We start from the raw sequence: 17,436 nt of genomic DNA, 5'->3' as shown, positions 1-17,436 counted from the left end.
AGTTCTGAAATACTTCTATGCGATGGCGTCACAGAAGACTTGTGCTGGGTGTCAAAATACTCTGCCTAAGAGGGAATATATAATTTGTGTCACATGTAAGCTGGGATATGATCTGCTTTGCGCAAACTTGACATCTAAGCACTTCCATCAAATGGATGCAGAAAGTAGGACTAAATGGATTTGCCAACAATGTCGCAGTAAACTACCAAAAACAGGCAATTTGAATACTCCTGTACGTACAAGTAATCATCCTATTGCTTCTAAGAAAGATTACATCCCGAATCCAGGTGAGGAGAGTAATGTCACCATGAGAATAAAAAATAAAAATACCAAGCCTGATAATAGCGATTCCTGCGTAACTGAGGAGATGTTGCGCATAATTATAAAACAGGAAATAACTGACAGCATTAAATCTCTAGTATCCGAACACCTAGCGAACCTAAACTTTCAAGTGTCTGGGTTCCAAGAATCCCTGTCATTTATCAGCAACCAGTACGATACACTTATGCAGACTGTTAAAGAGAAATCAGAAACAATCAATAAACTGGTGTCAAAGAATGAAAATTTAACATCACAGGTAAAAAACCTGACTGACAGGCTAGGACAGATAGAGCAAAACATGCGCGTTTGTAATGTTGAGATTACGGGCATTCCCGAACACAAGTCGGAGAACCTCCTAAACACTGTGGGACAACTCGGTAGAATTGTTGAGAACCATATTGCTGAATCTGACATACTACATGTTACAAGAGTTGCCAAATTAAACAAGGAGAGCAATCGTCCCCGTGCTGTCATCGTAAAGCTTCGTAGTCAGCGACACCGCGATGAATTGTTGGCTGCGGTGACACGATTCAACAAGAAGAACAAAGATTGTAAGCTCAACACCGAGCATCTTGGACTCGGAGGACGTCGAGAGCCCGTATTCGTATCTGAACACCTAACGCCTACAAATAAACATCTACATGCCGCAGCCCGAAAGAAAGCCAAGGAGGCTGGGTTCATGTTTATACGGGATGGAAGAATACTTGCAAGGAAAAACGAGCAAAGTCATGCTATTCATATTAAAGACAACGAAAGCTTGAAACTATTGATTTAGTTTAGCTAAATTGTTTATAGTAGTTAATAGAAAATCTTACCAAAATGGCTCTAAATATTTATTATCAGAATGTGCGGGGTTTAAGAACCAAAACAGAGGATGTTTTTACAAATATTCTGATTAACAACTACAACGTAATTGTATTTACTGAAACGTGGCTCAATAGTCATGTTACGAGTTCGGAATTTATTGATAAGCGTTATACCGTTTATAGGAGAGATCGATTGTGCTCAGAAAGTACTAAAAAAGACGGAGGGGGAGTGTTGATCGCTGTTTCTAATCATATTCCTTCTTCTAGTCATTCAAACTGGGGGAGCGATGCAGAGGACCTATGGGTCTCAATTGATATAAAAACAAATAACGTTGTCACCAAAATACTAATTTGTGTAGTATACCTTCCCCCACCAGTGAAGCTGGAAAGCCTTACTCGATTTTTAGAGCACACTAACGATATTTTAGACAAAACAGACCAAGTTATAATATTGGGTGACTTCAACTTGGGCTTTGTTGGTTGGTCTCGCAATTCAGATGGTGGTTCATGCAGTGCATCTAATTATAGTTCACCACAGGGTATAGCACTCACTGACTTCATGGCACTAAATAATATTATGCAAATGAACCCCGTCTCAAACGAAGATGGCAGAGTTCTGGATCTTGTTCTAACCAACTGTGTTACCTTAAAAGTTTCTAACTCCTTAAATATTATAAGTAAAATTGACCGAAAGCATCCTCCCTTATTTATTACTGTACCGAAACTAATACCACACTTTCTTAAACCAGCACAAAATCCACGACACAACTTTTTTAAGATAACTATGATCTAATCTTAGCTCACCTGAAGGAAATTAATTGGTCACAACAGTTCGATAAGTGCCAAAACGTTAACGAGATGACAACTGTATTTTACCGTATTTTAAATAATACCGTGGAAACATACGTCCCTGTTTCGAAGCCAAAAAAAAGCAGGTTCCCTCCATGGTTTAGTAAGTCTCTGATAAGAATAATCTTGGAAAAAGAAAGTAAGAGAAAAAAGTATATGAAATACAAAAACCCACGCGATAGGTTGGAGTATGAATTACTCCGTGAGCGTAGTAAAAAAATAATAGACGCATGCCTACAAAATTATAAAAAACGAATCGAGGGTAATATTATCAGGAATCCTAAATATTTCTGGAACTATATTAAGGATAGACGAGGTGGTCAAACTACTATACCTGCCGAAATGACCCTTGATGAGGTAACTGCTAACACTGGTACAAAAATTGCAGAATTATTTGCTAAAAATTTTTCATCAGTGTTTAGTAACGTAGTATTACCTGACAGTCTAGAGTCCGCAGCGCATGGTCTGCCATTTTTGAATGTAATAAAATTCAGTGAACGTGAAATTAAACGTGCCATTAAAAATCTAGACGGTTTCAAAGGTGCCGGCCCAGATGAGATCCCTCCCGTATTTGTAAAGCGCTGCGGCCCTACTCTTGCTCTGCCACTGTCCCTCCTTTTCAACAAGTCTTTACATGACGGGGTATTTCCTGAATTGTGGAAAAAAGCTAAGATCGTTCCAGTGTACAAAAAAGGTGACAATAAAGACGTCAAAAACTACCGTCCTATATCCATACTTTCCTGTATACCTAAACTATTTGAATCCCTTGTTTGCCCAATTGTCACGCGCCACTTGGAAAGCCTGATATCAGATTGTCAACATGGGTTTCGAAAAGGACGTTCTGTCGAAACGAACTTGGTGTCGTTTATGTCCCATCTCAGTAATGAAATAGATAGTCGTCAGCAAGTAGACTGTGTGCACATGGATTTTTCGAACGCTTTCGATAAGGTGTGTCACTCGCTTCTTGTAGATAAATTGAGAAGGTCTGGTGTGGGCGGTACCTTGCTAGAATGGTTTAAGTCATACCTAGCAAAAAGACTTCAGTTTGTGGTGCTAAACGGTCATATATCACATGAGTATGTTGCGTGTTCAGGAGTACCACAAGGATCCCACCTGGGCCCTGTTCTCTTCTCGGTGTTTATAAATGATATTACCTCTTCTATACATCGCTGTAAATACTCACTTTTTGCCGATGACTTAAAAATATTTAAAACTGTTAGTTCGAATAATGATGTGGAGCTCATCCAAGCTGATCTTGATGCAATAAATATGTGGTGTAAATTAAATGGTATGGTTATTAACACAAACAAATCTTATCACATAAAGTACACAAAGAAAAAAATACAATTTCCATCATCGTATAATTTACAGTCCGAAAAGTTACAAGAGGTAACTGAGATTCGAGATTTGGGCGTGACAATGGACTCACAATTGAAATTCAAAGTACACATGGATATGACAGTAAAACAAGCAGCCAGGATGTTAGGTTTCCTTAAAAGAAACACAAAAGGATTTGTTTCTCCTCAAACCAAAATAATTCTTTATAACTCACTGGTTCGCAGCAAATTAGAATTTGCATCAGTTGTGTGGAGTCCCCAATACGCAGCACCTTCTCAACGTTTAGAGAGACTACAAAGATCCTTTACTAGATACTTGGCATATCATAGTTCCGGCATCTTTCATAAGGCCACCTACGACCAGCGGCTGAAACACTTTAAAATGTTGTCACTCTACAATCGCCGCATAATACTGGATCTAACATTTCTCAAAAAGCTGTTATCAGGACAGACAGCGTGCAGTGAATTGTTGGATAAAATAAATTTCAAAATCCCGCACAGATATCCACGAAATCCGATTACTAACATACTTGTGGAACCAGTAAGTAGGACAAATGCCCTTAAACATTCTCCATTATCAAGAATGTGTTCTGAGTACAATCGATTTTCCGCGTCCATAAAAGATTTTGATATTTTTCATGACACAGTGACAATTCTGAAAAAAAAACTAACCGCACATTTCTGTCAGTAAATAATAATAATATATTAGTTGATATTCATACAAACTATTTCTTCGTTATATTGTATCTATTATTGTTAGTAATCTGCTTAAAATCCATGTTAAATTTGTAGGTCGAACTGTATTTTGTATTTAAATTAATATCTTACAATGAGAGTGGTGTATGCACCAGTAACTGGCATTCATACCAGATTATAAACCTATAAGACCATAATTATTTTTAATGTTTTGTATGTAATGCTGTTGGTGTGTCAATAAATAAATAAATAAATAAATAAAATAAATAAATACTATTAAATGGGTCTTCATTGAAAGAATAGAACGAGAGATATGTTCTCACCAAGTGTGCGTCCCTGGTGGTGAAGGTGACGGGGTCTGCTGCGTCAGTGGCCGTGCACTGGTACTCCAGCCGGCCCGTGACAGTGATCAGCTTGCTGCCGGTGCGCGCCAGGTCTATGAGGTTCAGGCGCAGGGTGTCAGCTGAGAACTCCACCTGTCATCATTATATATGGTTCATAAGTGACACCTTACATCATTTATACGACGACGATAGACTGTGAGAGCTGTGAAAACGACGAAAAAAATAGAGGTTGACAGTTATCCTTTATTTTGAGCAATGAACGTACCTGAACCTGGCCTGTTTTCATCAGTTGTCTATCCGCAATGGGCTCTATCTATACGTATAAATTATCTAAGAGTGACACGTATGTATTTGGAATAACATGGATGGGAGATCATACATCCTGCATGTTCACGAAGCATTAGTTATAGATTTAATTGTTACCTATTGCGGGCGGGTCGGTTAAATCTATTCAAGAAAATTTATTGAATTAGGCGTTACTTTGCGGAAATCCATAATTATACAAATGATTTAAGTTTTCTTTAGTGCTAATTCCGCCAATATTTGTTTTTAAAACAATTCGACACGTGTTTCGCCTCTACACGAGGCATCCTCAGGGCGTCTTGTCTCGCCAAAATCTGGCACGAGCAAATTTTGCTCACGAACGCGACACGTGTCGAATTGTTTTAAAAACAAATATTGGCGGAATTAACACTAAAGAAAACTAAAATGTGCCCCCCTAGCACAGAAGGAACGCAGTTCTATCAGACCTAACAGAAACGGTCCTACAAACATATAATAATAATAACAACATTCACCAACTACCAAATAACCAATGAAAGATGAAAACGTCATCACTTGATTCAAGTCAGATACTGTGCCTCCACCACTAACTGCCACCTATTTTTCAAATATATATATTTTTCTAATGTTTTTCTTACTTTTCTTTAATTGTAACCCTTTCTTGTCTTGTTGTTGGAAATTATATGTGTCTTTTCAAATTATTTGGATGATTCAAGGCGGTTGTAAGTTCTTGAAAAAAATTACTTGTGGCTTCTTGGGAAAAACGGTTTGTCTTGCCATTAAGTCGCTGGTAGGTAATGGTAGCTACCAGAAGATCGCCTGCCGACCGACCATGGCGAAGGGCGTACTATTGGTCATTGATCAACTGGTGACCTTCTAGATATACCAGAGTTGGCGATTCTGTACTGTTTCCTTTTTTTTGTCTTGGATGGACGTATTGTTGTCTGTAAGGGCTTACTTCCATGAGTCAGGAACTACGCCTTTGAATATGAGTGCCAGAATAAACGCGTTAGCACGATTGGAGAAATGCCATCCGGCCCATACGACTTCCTGACGTCCAACGAAAACATAGCTCACTGATCAGTTTTCTGTCTGAACTGTACTTCGGGCATAGAGCTATGACACCGGCGTCAGGGACGGCTGGGTGAAGTTACCAAGAGCAACTTTCGACAACGACCAGAACTTGCGTGTTCCAATCAGGTAACTAGAAAGCTGCGCGCCGATTTTGACCACGTGCTTCAATTTCGTACGGGGGATTTGCCGCTTTTAAAAATCTGGTGGCACGGTTATATTTCCTCTTTAGAACTTTGCAGTTCGGATTCTTTGAACTCAGCGCCGCAACCCAAGATCGATGCACTTTTTTTTAAGCAGCATGCTTTAACTGACGCATCGAATCAGGGCTGTGAGCTGCCACCGATCGGTACTACATAGCTTGGTATAAAAATATTCATGTCTTGCAGGGTCACATCGGCTACTGCAACGGCGCAGGCACTGGGTTCATCCGAAGGGAAACAGACCTTGCCCCATGGGTATGATGCAAAAAAGAAACGCATCCTATCCCAATCTGCTGACTTGTAGTGCCAAACGCAGCGGGTCACTGGTGGAACTACACTCCTGACCAGGCAATGGTCGGACGTTCCGAGCGGTGCGTCGACAAAGACCTGGTAACTATCGGGATGTGTAGTTGGCAGAAGATCCAATAAGGACGGCATGTGGATATCCACATCTGGGAGCCGCGTTGGCGACTCAACCAACTGGGACAGACCATACGCCAACGCAAAATTATGCACAGTATTGGCACAGATAGATTACAGAGATATATTATATTTTCTACTTAACATATTGTTTTGTACGTTTCACAGCCCATGCGAATATTAAATATAACTATGTATCAGATTTTAAGATTTCATGTAAGTGAATTGTAATAATTCTTTATGAGAATAAATATCTTAACTACATTTTAAATCAATTAAAGGAGTTCATTATATATGTTTAGATGATTTTCTTTTTTTATATCACAGATTGAATTATTAACAAACAAGATAACATTATTATTTTCCTTGAATAACTATCTTTATTATCTATCAACTGTAAAGTAGATCCTATAGATGGAGCTGCAACATGAGAGTTGAACAAGACATACCAAGATTTACGATACACGTGTCACTCGAACGGTTCAATCAGTTAAAAGGAGCGCTCAGACGAAACCCGAGAGACGCGGGTTCAAGTCCCGCATCGTTCATAAATGTTGATTACAAATTTAATTTGTGTAATAACTAAACCCAGAAGTGTGGTGTCACAAGTTGATCATGTAGTGATTAGAACGTACCTTCTTAAGACACCCGATGAAGTTAGTATGTACCCTCGCACCCGGCAGTGCCCTGGTGTTGAGGGAGCCTCCCACGTGGGCTCGCGAGCTGCCCAGCATGGTGAAGGAGCCCGCCACGTGCGAGTGTTCGGTGTACACGTCGTCCACTACCGCTGATACCTGGCCAACAAATATTATAACAATATAAACAAAACAATTATGTGTGTAAAAACTCTGTGTTACTGATGTTTACCAAGAAAATTGTAGCTTTGTGAAGAGAATATGAACCGAGAAGAACGTAACTACAGATGTTACACAAGAAGATATTATTTAAATAGGTTATGGTGATGAGACAATAGTGCGGTAGTTTGAAGCATCGCAATAACGACACCGCACCACATTGCGATACGTTGATCTTTATTAGCCTTCCCTCGCAAGAACAAGCGTTACACTTTTATCGTTCAGCTAAAATACTCGCGAGTACATAATATCCTAATTGGCATTGGTTTGTTCATTCGATGCGTACTTCACACTGCTACATATATATATACAAAACCTAACTACATAATAATATGTCACTACGTCGAATATCAAATTTGAACGGTGCGGGACCGCTGCGCATTTATTAGTACGACATTCTGTGTTGAGATTGATGACGCACCGCAACCTTAAGGCGAAGAGTAAGCAGAAAACAAGCAAATATGGTGTTTTTAGACAAATTTTGTGGTGAAAGTATAGCATTTTGAGCTATGAACACTACTTAATCCTGTTACACATATTCTTAAGTCTTATTTGTAGGTTGCTAATGCTTGCTGTTGGTTATAGTTAACGAACTTTGCCGAGCCTTTTTGAACTACCACTTTTCTTTGAAGTTAAACAAGTTTTTTGGCATGGCGTGACGCATTTTTTTGGTACTTCTCTCAGAAAAGTTATTCTTATAGCTTGTACTTTTTTGTTAAGGTTAATTTTTTCAGATTGGTAGTAAATAACGAGAATTGTAAGCATATAAACTGTATTCCACGCAAGAATTTTGAAAATATTGGCTTTGTTACGTAGACGGCGGGCCGGCGCGCGGCGGTCGTGAACTCATATCGCTCAAGGTCGCTGGCATTAAGTGTCGCCTTAAGGCCTCACATTAACGCGTATTGGTTTGGTGGTCCAGAGTCCAGACAATAGACTCTTGTCTTCATAGATAATATAGAAGCGCCTGTAAAGTGTTTGTAAAAAAACAACAACATTTTTCTCCGCTAATTTTTACATTGCCAGACGCAACATTAGTGTGGTGTGTTAATTAAGTGATAATAAAATTTTATTCAATGCTATCAATACGGATCATTCAATTCAAATAACTCCAATACACAGTGTTGTTAAATTCCGTTTTCATGATAAAAACCACCAACCAATTATTGAACCAGTCTATTAACAAAAATTTAACATTTTGTTTGATATAGTTGTAGGTTGTGGAATAGTTTCAGCAGTTACAAATTCTGAAAAACACCGAACTTTAGCGTTATATCACTTTCTACAGTACAACGTGTATGTCACTCCTAATAACTTCTTATTTAGATTTCTATGATGGGATGTCGGATAACATTAAATATGTAAATTTTACTTTATTTCTTTGGGATACATTTTTCAAGAATTCTGAGCGGCTGAGTGCATTTTGATGGGCAGGGCGTATCAATTACCATCAGCTGAACGTCCTGTTCGTCTCGTTTTCTTAAAAAAACTATCATAAAAACTTGTTCTCACAATACATTTTACAATAATTGCAAAGTACCTACAGTATTAAATTAATATCTAGTGAAAACCGACACCGTTATCCACAGGTTGTTGTTATAATGTTATGAACTGAGAACCTCCTCGTTTTTTGAAGTCAGTTGAAAAGAGTAAATGAGATTTATTACAAAAATAAATAAAGATCGAGATACCAGTATACCGAAAGGTTATAAACAAGAAAAACTCCATTTGAAATATAGAAAAAAATCTTCAATAGAGACTGCAAATGACTACTTTTGAGTTTCCCAACTTGTTTTCCTTTACTTCCATAATTGCTGAACTTTGAAATAAAATGTTTGTTCAGGTTCGCACTTTCTAACTCTGCTAATATACTTTACGTTGCTTTACGTATTTATAATATAATGATATTTCTTCTCACAAATGCTAATAATATATAACTGTGACAGCTGTGAATACGTCAAGAAATAGCCACAAACTGCTAGCCTCTATTTTAAGCAAACACACGCACTCTAAAACATTGATATAACAAACATCTTGTTGGAGCAACATCTCGTTTGTTTGTTCTCGTAAATATTTTAAAAGCAATGTGGTTAAATGTGCTAATCACCACCAGGTGACAATTATCGTCTAAACACTGCATTTATATTTGGGTACACTTGCTTCCCTGTTTTTTTTTGCTGGTTAAAATTGACTGTACTGCTTGCTGTTCTCCAATTATTGACGAAGATAGCTTGCCCTGTACCATAGATGGTTGCAAAAAAATATATCATCTTGCTCAGGCGCAGTAAATTTGTGCGCGGGACTCTGGACATGCCCCGAGTGTCGTTTCGATATGAAACGGGGAGGAGATAATAGCACCGGTAGGCTTCGGTAAGAAGTCCCATGACACAAATATAACCTTTCGAAAAAAACCAACACTAAACGTTGATATAGGGCAATCGCAGGAACGTGGAGGAAAGGACCTCTCCAGTGATATATACAACCTGATGCAAGAAATGCAACTCCTGAGACAGTTACTCCAAACCTCTATGAAAATTATAATGAACAATGAGGCGAAAATTGAGCATTACGTGACACAGATGGAATTGTTACATAATAAATCATACACTATGAAATCGTAAATACAACCAATCCAAGGTGGAAAAAGTCAGTAGCGAAATTAGGCCTTATAATAATCCCAATAGGGCAATAGTTGAAATAAAAGACATGAAAACCCCTACATCCATACAAACAATTTCAAATAAAGATAAGCAGAATGTAAGGATGAGAAAAATCCCACCAGTTCCCGTTGGATCTAGTTCTCTTAAAGACCTGAATAAACCCTTGAGTATTTCAAAGAGCATAATAAAGGAAGAGCCTAGAAATTTTATTCAACCAAACCCTAAAATAATGCGCAAGACTCAGAGAGACAGCCTTCCAATTACCTTCAAGAGGATGCTCAGTTTGGCCAATAAATACAAGGATTAAAGCCTCGGTAACGTTTGAAAACCGGATCTTTTGCGCAATACCGACCATAATAATTGGCCCTGTTGTGACTTCTCAGACACCAGTAGGCTTACAAAAGCGGACTTATATGATTAATTGTACCAGAATGTTAGTGGTCTCAAAACTAAACTCGCAGTGTGGCGCAATTACTTTGACATCTTGGAGTATTACTTGGTGGCTTCTACCGAAACTTTTCTGTACGGCTCTGCTTATGATTCGGAATTAACACCTGGAAAATGGTCGGTCTTCCGTCGTGATAGAGCTATGCCGTGTGGAGGTCCTACTCACTGCACCTGAGAATATTGTACTGCATCGGCGCCGTGACCTCGAAACAGAACTTGGTAAAGATCTCTGGGCTGACTTTTGATGGCGCGGTCGTATTTACCATGTCTGTGTTGTTTACATTTAAGGTTTACCGGTTTACGGTTCAGAATGTAATGATCAAGTTGAAAGGAGAAGTAATAATATTAGGTGATATAAATTTAAACAGTGCCTCACTATCTGTTAATAATTATTATTATTATTTATACCCTTCTGTTATTTACTGAGAGAAACTTAGTACCGAACCTTCATGGAGGTAAGCTTGACGTTGTCCTAGTTCAGTAAAGTGCTGTCATAAAAGACGTGGTCGTTCTTGTACATAAGGTTCCCATTGACACCTATCACACAGATTTCCAGTCCAAAAAACTCATCTCAGGTTTGTGTACAAACATAACTTTAGATACTACTCATTCATATATCCTACAGCAGTGGTCAAGTCAGGATGTTAACGTATCATGTGGCGTACCACAAGGAAGCGTGTTAGGTCCAACTTTATTTTTAATTTACATCAATGATCTCTGTAATTTACAGATTGACAACGCAAAAATCTTCTTGTATGCCGATGATACGGTGATTGACGCAGGAGACACCGGGCAATAAACAAAATGCGCCGCTGAACAAGGGATGGCACTAGTTGCCAATTGGTTGAAATACAATTTGCTCACAATTAATACAGCTAAAACAAACTATTTGCCATACCATCTAGAAAAAACAGTCAACCCACAAATGATTTTGAAATCAAAATACACAATTGTGAAGACACTGCTAGTACCTACTGTAACTGTCCCAAGATTAGCAAAGTGCATGACACGAAATACCTGGGTGTTATGGTCGACCAGCGGCTTTCCTAGTTTCCTCAAATTGAATATGTTAGCGCCAGGATTAGAAATTTTATCTGGATATTTAAGTCTCTTAGGTACATAACTCCCAAGTATTCACCAAAAAATAAGGGCCCTCAGAAATATTTAGTGCATGACATATACATAGCTCTAGTTCAGTTTGTTACTGTATATTGTATCGCAGTATGGGGTGGTGCTATTAAATCAAGATTACTGGAAGTGGAAAGAGCCCAAAGAGCACTTTTAAAGGTGCACTTGCAAGGTGCAATGCACTTTAACTGACAACGTTTTTCTACAGAACGCTTATATCAGCTTTGTAACCTATTAACTGTCAGAAATTTATATATTGTACAATGTGTTCTAAAATTGCATAAAACAATAACATACGATCCTAATATTGAACACAAACAAAGGAAAGACAAAGTTGCCTTTGTTACACCATTTAGGCCGGAGTTCTCTAGCATGCAGTATAAATGTTGTGCGGCATTTCTTTATACTAAAATAAACAAACAGTTACATATATATAATAGAAACGCCCATGAATGTAAAATAGCATTGATCGCCTGGATACTACCACCAAATTATGATGATACTGAGTAGCTCTTACGACCCACACGCTAACACACACACACACACAACTCTCCGGAATGCCCTACGTGCACTGGGACCAATGAAAAGGCGGAGCACGTATTCTTTGTCTGTCCACGATTTGAAGCTGCCCGAAGTAAATGGGAAGAGGCGATAAAAAGCACAATCAGGATTCAGCCAGAAAATATTATAACCATACTGCTGGAATCACAGGAAGCTTGGGATGCTACAAACGGCTATGCAACCGAAGTGCTAAAGGAGGTACGCACCCAAGAGAGGGAGAGATCCCAAATAAGTCAAGCATCGAGTGGAAGTAGCTGCTAACAGCTAAGTCCCTCCCCGTGAAGAAATGCTTGACGGCAATCCCGCGGGAAACAACGAGGGAACAGAAGAAAGAGGCGGTTTTTTAGTCGGTATAGGTCACCAGACCGAGTCCGACATACGGGGTCCCTGGCATCCTGACCCCACGATACGTAATAGTATTTTTCCCCTCAGAAAAAAACAAAGAAACACACACACACACACACGTTTTATAAAATTATTATGTTCTCTAAGTATGTTATTTTAAGGCTAAGAAAGAGCGGAGGAAGCGGAACCTCCTGGCACACGCATTCTTTATAATATGCTTAAAAGGAGGTTCTTGCCACTATTTATTATAGAGAATTTGTTTAAACCAATAAATATTTTTTCAAGCATTCCTCTCGGGCTGCCTCAGTTACAACTCGCTTAAAACCAGGAGAGCAAACGATCAATTGGTTATGGTATGTAAAATAATCCCAGGTCTGATTGATGCTCCTCATCTATATGATGGCCAGGCTCTATAGCCCGGACAACTATTGCCGATCCCGGAAGCACAGTTTCCTCGCTGTCCATTTCTGTCGGACGGTTGCACAGGCCAGCTCCTCCAATCCGCACACCCTCACTGCCCTCAATGCGCTACTAGAAGCCTTTCCTGACTTTGACTTATTTGCGGATGGATAGGAGGAAGTCTTGACTGTTTACCTGAAGTTCAGTGACACAGACACTTTGACTAAAATTACAATATTAACAAATAGGAATTATGATTATTATTATTAATATCATTTTATTATTAATATCATTTTATTATTAATATCATTTTATTATTATTATCAATTGTTTTATTTAACTAATCCATTGTGTATTTTTTTAAGACAACGGTTGAGACGACCTTATTTCGTCTTTTATTTGTGTATTGTCTCAAGAGAAGAAAATATGCCGATAATAGTTCGCTTATTCAATGGAATTTATAGAAGTGGCATCATACCTAAAGACTGGCTGTACTCAACCTTCGTAACTCTTCCGAAAACCAGCAACGCTACGAAGTGCAACGAGTATAGCACAAAATCTTTGATGAGTAATGTTTTGAAAATATTCCTGAAAATAATCCACAACCGCATTTACAAAAAGGTGAAAGAAAATATTTCAAACACACAATTTGGTTTCAGAAATGGTTTTGAAACTCGAGATGCACTTTTTGGTTACCAGGTGTTACTACAACGCTGCTGGGATATGAATCGATGCGCATACATCTGTTTGATTGATTATGAGAAAGCTTTCGATAGGGTTCAGCATGATAAGCTAATTAAAGTTCTCAATGACATAGGACTCGATCCTTGACTTGATGAAATTGACATCATGCGGGGAGTCAGACAAGAATGCATACTGTCCCCACAGTTATTCAATATATATGCTTAAGCTATAATTGCAGAAGCTTTGGAAAACGCTGAGGAGGGCATCATAGTAAATGGTCATGCGTTGAATAACATACGATATGCTGACGACACGATATTATTGGCGTCCAACTTCGACGATTTACAAAGTTTGCTCCAACGCGAAGACAACATTAGTGCAAGTTACGGTCTTAACATAAATTTGAAAAAGACAAAAATCATGATTGTTGTCAAATCTCAACACCTTACAACGACTGATCTGATTGTAAGGAACAAGGTAGTCCAAAGAGTACACTCCTACAGGTACCGTTGATATCAAGTGCCGGATAGAGCAGGCGCGCAACGCTTTTCTGAAGCTAAGTCATCTTCTCTGCAATCGATCGTTAAAGATCTCCATCTACCAGAGTGCGGTTGGCACGTTGCTATGTGTTTTTGGTTCTTTTGTACGGTGTGGAATCATGGACCTTAACCCAAAATATAACCGCTTAGAGGCCTTTGAAATGTGGGTGTACGGAAGAATTTACGGATAGAATATCGAATGAAAAAGTTTTGAAGATGATGAACATAAAGGTAGAGATCTTGAATACTGTCAAGAAACGCAAGCTGCAGTACTTTGGTCACACAATGCGTAATGATCCTGCTCCAACTTATCATGCAAGGGAAAATCCAGGGTAAGCGTCCTCCCGGAAGAATGCGTACTTCGTGGCTTAAGAATCTCCAGACATGTTTCAACCTTAGCACAGGATCTCCGTTCCGAGCTGCTGTGTCAAAGATAAAAATAGCATTAATGATAGCCGATCTCCGGTAGGAGATGGCACCTCAAGAAGAAGATTGTCTCAACATCTTTGTATGCTTAGTCTGGCCATAAATACTGTTACAATTAAAAATTAACAAAATATTACATTTGAATTTAGAATCTGTCATTTTTATATGATTGTTCATTGAGTTTTCTCATTTTAGCGCCAATATATTGTATCATATTTTGCGATATTAAAATGGAGCGGGGTGATAAAGAGAACCGAATCGCTGTGACTGCATTACACTAAGTACGTATGGAGCCAAATGCAATTTTTAAAACTATTTTCATATCATTACAATATCAAATATTAAATATTTTATATGAATGGTAACTAACAGTGTGACAAGAGAATTACATATACAGTATGGAAACAGCATCTATGAAATAAATGTAGGTACATACTTGTTAGCATATTAATTGACGATATACCAAAAAATTTGGGTGACTGGGTCAATGATTCAATGAACTTAAATATTTTAATATCATAAGGCGTTGCCGCTTTGTCTAGCTGCCTTTGAATTGCGCCGCCCGCGGCCGTCAAAGAGATACACGTGCCGGCGGTGTCTCTTTGACTGCGGCGCTAGTAACGTGCTAGTACACTGCGGCGTAGGGAAGGACATCTTCTATCGATAATTAGCTTTCTTTAAAGGGAGTTGTAATCGATAAATAATAAGCTGTTTAAATCTATTTTGAAATTGTTCTGTAATGATTATTGTAAAAATACTACACCAACCTAGGTATTTAATACTTTTGCAGCTTCAGAATTTTTATTTTTATAAATTATGAAGTAGTTTAGAGATAATGATCGTGAATAAGGAAGAACTAAACAATAACAATTTATTACTTGTTTGTAATTTGAAAGAAACCTATCAAAAATCGTACCAACTTATTTTTTTTTTATGAAAATAAGGGACGAGACAAGCACGACGCACAGCTGATGGTAATGGATACGCCCTGCCCATTACTATGCGGTGCCGCTTAGGATTCTTGAAAAACCCCAAAAATTCTGAGCGGCACTACAACTGCGCTTGTCACCTTGAGACATAACATGTTAGGTCTCATTTGCCCAGTAATTTCACTAGCTACAGCGCCCTTCAGACCGAAACACAGTAATGCTAACACATTACTGCTTCACGACAGAAAAAGGCGCCGTTGTGGTATCCATAATCTAGCCGGCATCCTGTGCAAAGGAGTCTCCCACTTGTTCGCTGCTCAGGAAATCACTTAGAAAACAGTGATCTTTTTTTTTATATAAAGCTTATCCATTCATTAATTTATTAATTGTTAAAAATATTTAAACATTCGAATAACACAAAAGTACAAGTTTTTAATGCCTTGTTTAGATTGTTGGTTAGTAATTGTAAATAAAGTATCGATAAACTAGAATTGTGCGGTATACCCTATTTACGCCTTTATTTACTATCGCCATTTTATTTAAGTATTTCTACTTTGTTATTCAGTTTAACTCGAGCTTTCGTAATAGGTGTACGATGTCTGGAGTGTCCAAGCGAGTGCTTTACGCAGCCCGCGATTGTTTCAAGTTTTGTTGAAAAAGTTAAAGTTGTATTTATTAATTTAACTTTCTTAAAGTTCAAGTGAAATGTTTCAATCAATTTTCATTTCTTTGCAAATAATATTATTGTTAAAAGCTTGTTTACGAGAAGTAACAGCCAATTCGCTGTAAGCTACGTTGTCGCTCCTCGGGGTCAAAGTACGTAGTCTAAACAGACTGTTTTCTTTTTTAATTCAATTTTAATAATTAGTTTTGTTTATTAGAAAATTTCTTTTTATAATTTAGGGATTTTAATTAATTTTACTTTACTTCTGTGGACCAGTATGACTTGTATTTTCTTTTATTTCATATAAGCTGTTCCCATACTGTATATAATATTGACACGAGAGTGGGTCAGGGATTGGAAATAATACTCCGCTTATAGGAACGAGTCTTTATTTGCGTTTACTTTTTCTGAACTTGCACTTCGCCGGTCTGCCGCTGTTCCTCTTGTGGGCGGCGGTACCTTCAACGCGTCACACCGCACCGAACACTAAGTCTCTTCTATCTTCTTCTTCTTGGAACACTTCCACTTTTCACTGCTTCTTCTTTTCTTCTTCTTTACACTTTCGAGTCAAAACTAGAACTGCCGTAGGCCACGCTTAGTACGGCTTATATACCCCCGGATCTGTTCTATTTTCAAAATGATTCTCCCATTCCATCTTTAAATTTAAATTGTACTAGAAAATTCTTTTAACTATTTTTATCCAGCTTACACATTTTCCATCCCTTTTTTTCTGTTCGATTTGATCCTGAACTTACTAGAAATTTCCATTAACTTTACAAAACCCAAAAATTTCCATACACTGGTAGGTGTATCGAACCCGGGTCTACAGCGTCTAAAGTAAACACTTACGCTAGAGCTACGAGTATTGCTGATGGTGCTGTTGAAATTATCAATGTCTTGAAGTTTGACAACTCTCGTCATGTACGTTGCTGCACGATATGACGTTTGACAACTCTCGTCATATACGTCGAAGCGTTGCTACGCGACATATAGATATATATATATATATATATATATATATAAAATAGGCAAAACTGTCTTTTTTTACGTTAAACCAATGACGTTCCATTCTATATATCACACAAATCACGTCGCCGAAACGAAGCCGAAATATGAAACATGGCACAAACTACACAGTAAGCTTACTTACATACATCGCCAACTTCGACGTCATATACTTTTACTAAATTGCCGCATTTAATGTAGTTGCTTAAAATATTATTGATCAATAAGCAGCAATGTTAAATATTTATTCTGTTAAGTTTACGAATATTGAATTTAGAACTCGATACAAACAGTGAAAGTTAACACACGACTAAGGAAAAAAGTGTGCTTATATCGTCTTTTTTTCACTTTTGCCGTTCTTATACTCGTATCAAACCGCGAATAATATGTCCTTATATGTGTATAAAACGTCATTCGTTGAGCGTATTTTACACCAGCAAGGTATTTGACAAAAATGTTATTTCAA

The 17,436-nt window shown here is 38.0% G+C and overlaps 1 protein-coding gene across 4 annotated transcripts in view; it reads right to left on the bottom strand.

Annotated features, from left to right (window-relative positions):
• The window catches only part of LOC126979685 (neurexin-1), a 212,862-nt gene that overhangs the window by 64,745 nt on the left and 130,681 nt on the right, over nucleotides 1-17,436 (bottom strand). For all 4 annotated transcript variants that reach the window (XM_050829128.1, XM_050829129.1, XM_050829130.1 and 1 more), the window contains exons 9-10: nucleotides 6,965-7,123; nucleotides 4,333-4,485 (exon numbers count right to left, since the gene is read on the bottom strand). In XM_050829128.1, coding sequence (XP_050685085.1) covers nucleotides 4,333-4,485; nucleotides 6,965-7,123 — 312 coding nt within the window. The remainder of the gene's footprint in view (nucleotides 1-4,332; nucleotides 4,486-6,964; nucleotides 7,124-17,436) is intronic.

Source organism: Leptidea sinapis, chromosome 4 (genome assembly GCF_905404315.1).
Source record: "Leptidea sinapis chromosome 4, ilLepSina1.1, whole genome shotgun sequence".
NCBI classification, from domain to species: Eukaryota; Metazoa; Arthropoda; class Insecta; order Lepidoptera; family Pieridae; genus Leptidea; species Leptidea sinapis.
Note: the sequence above shows the minus strand (reverse complement) of the source record. Positions and strands in the feature narration are given on the sequence as shown.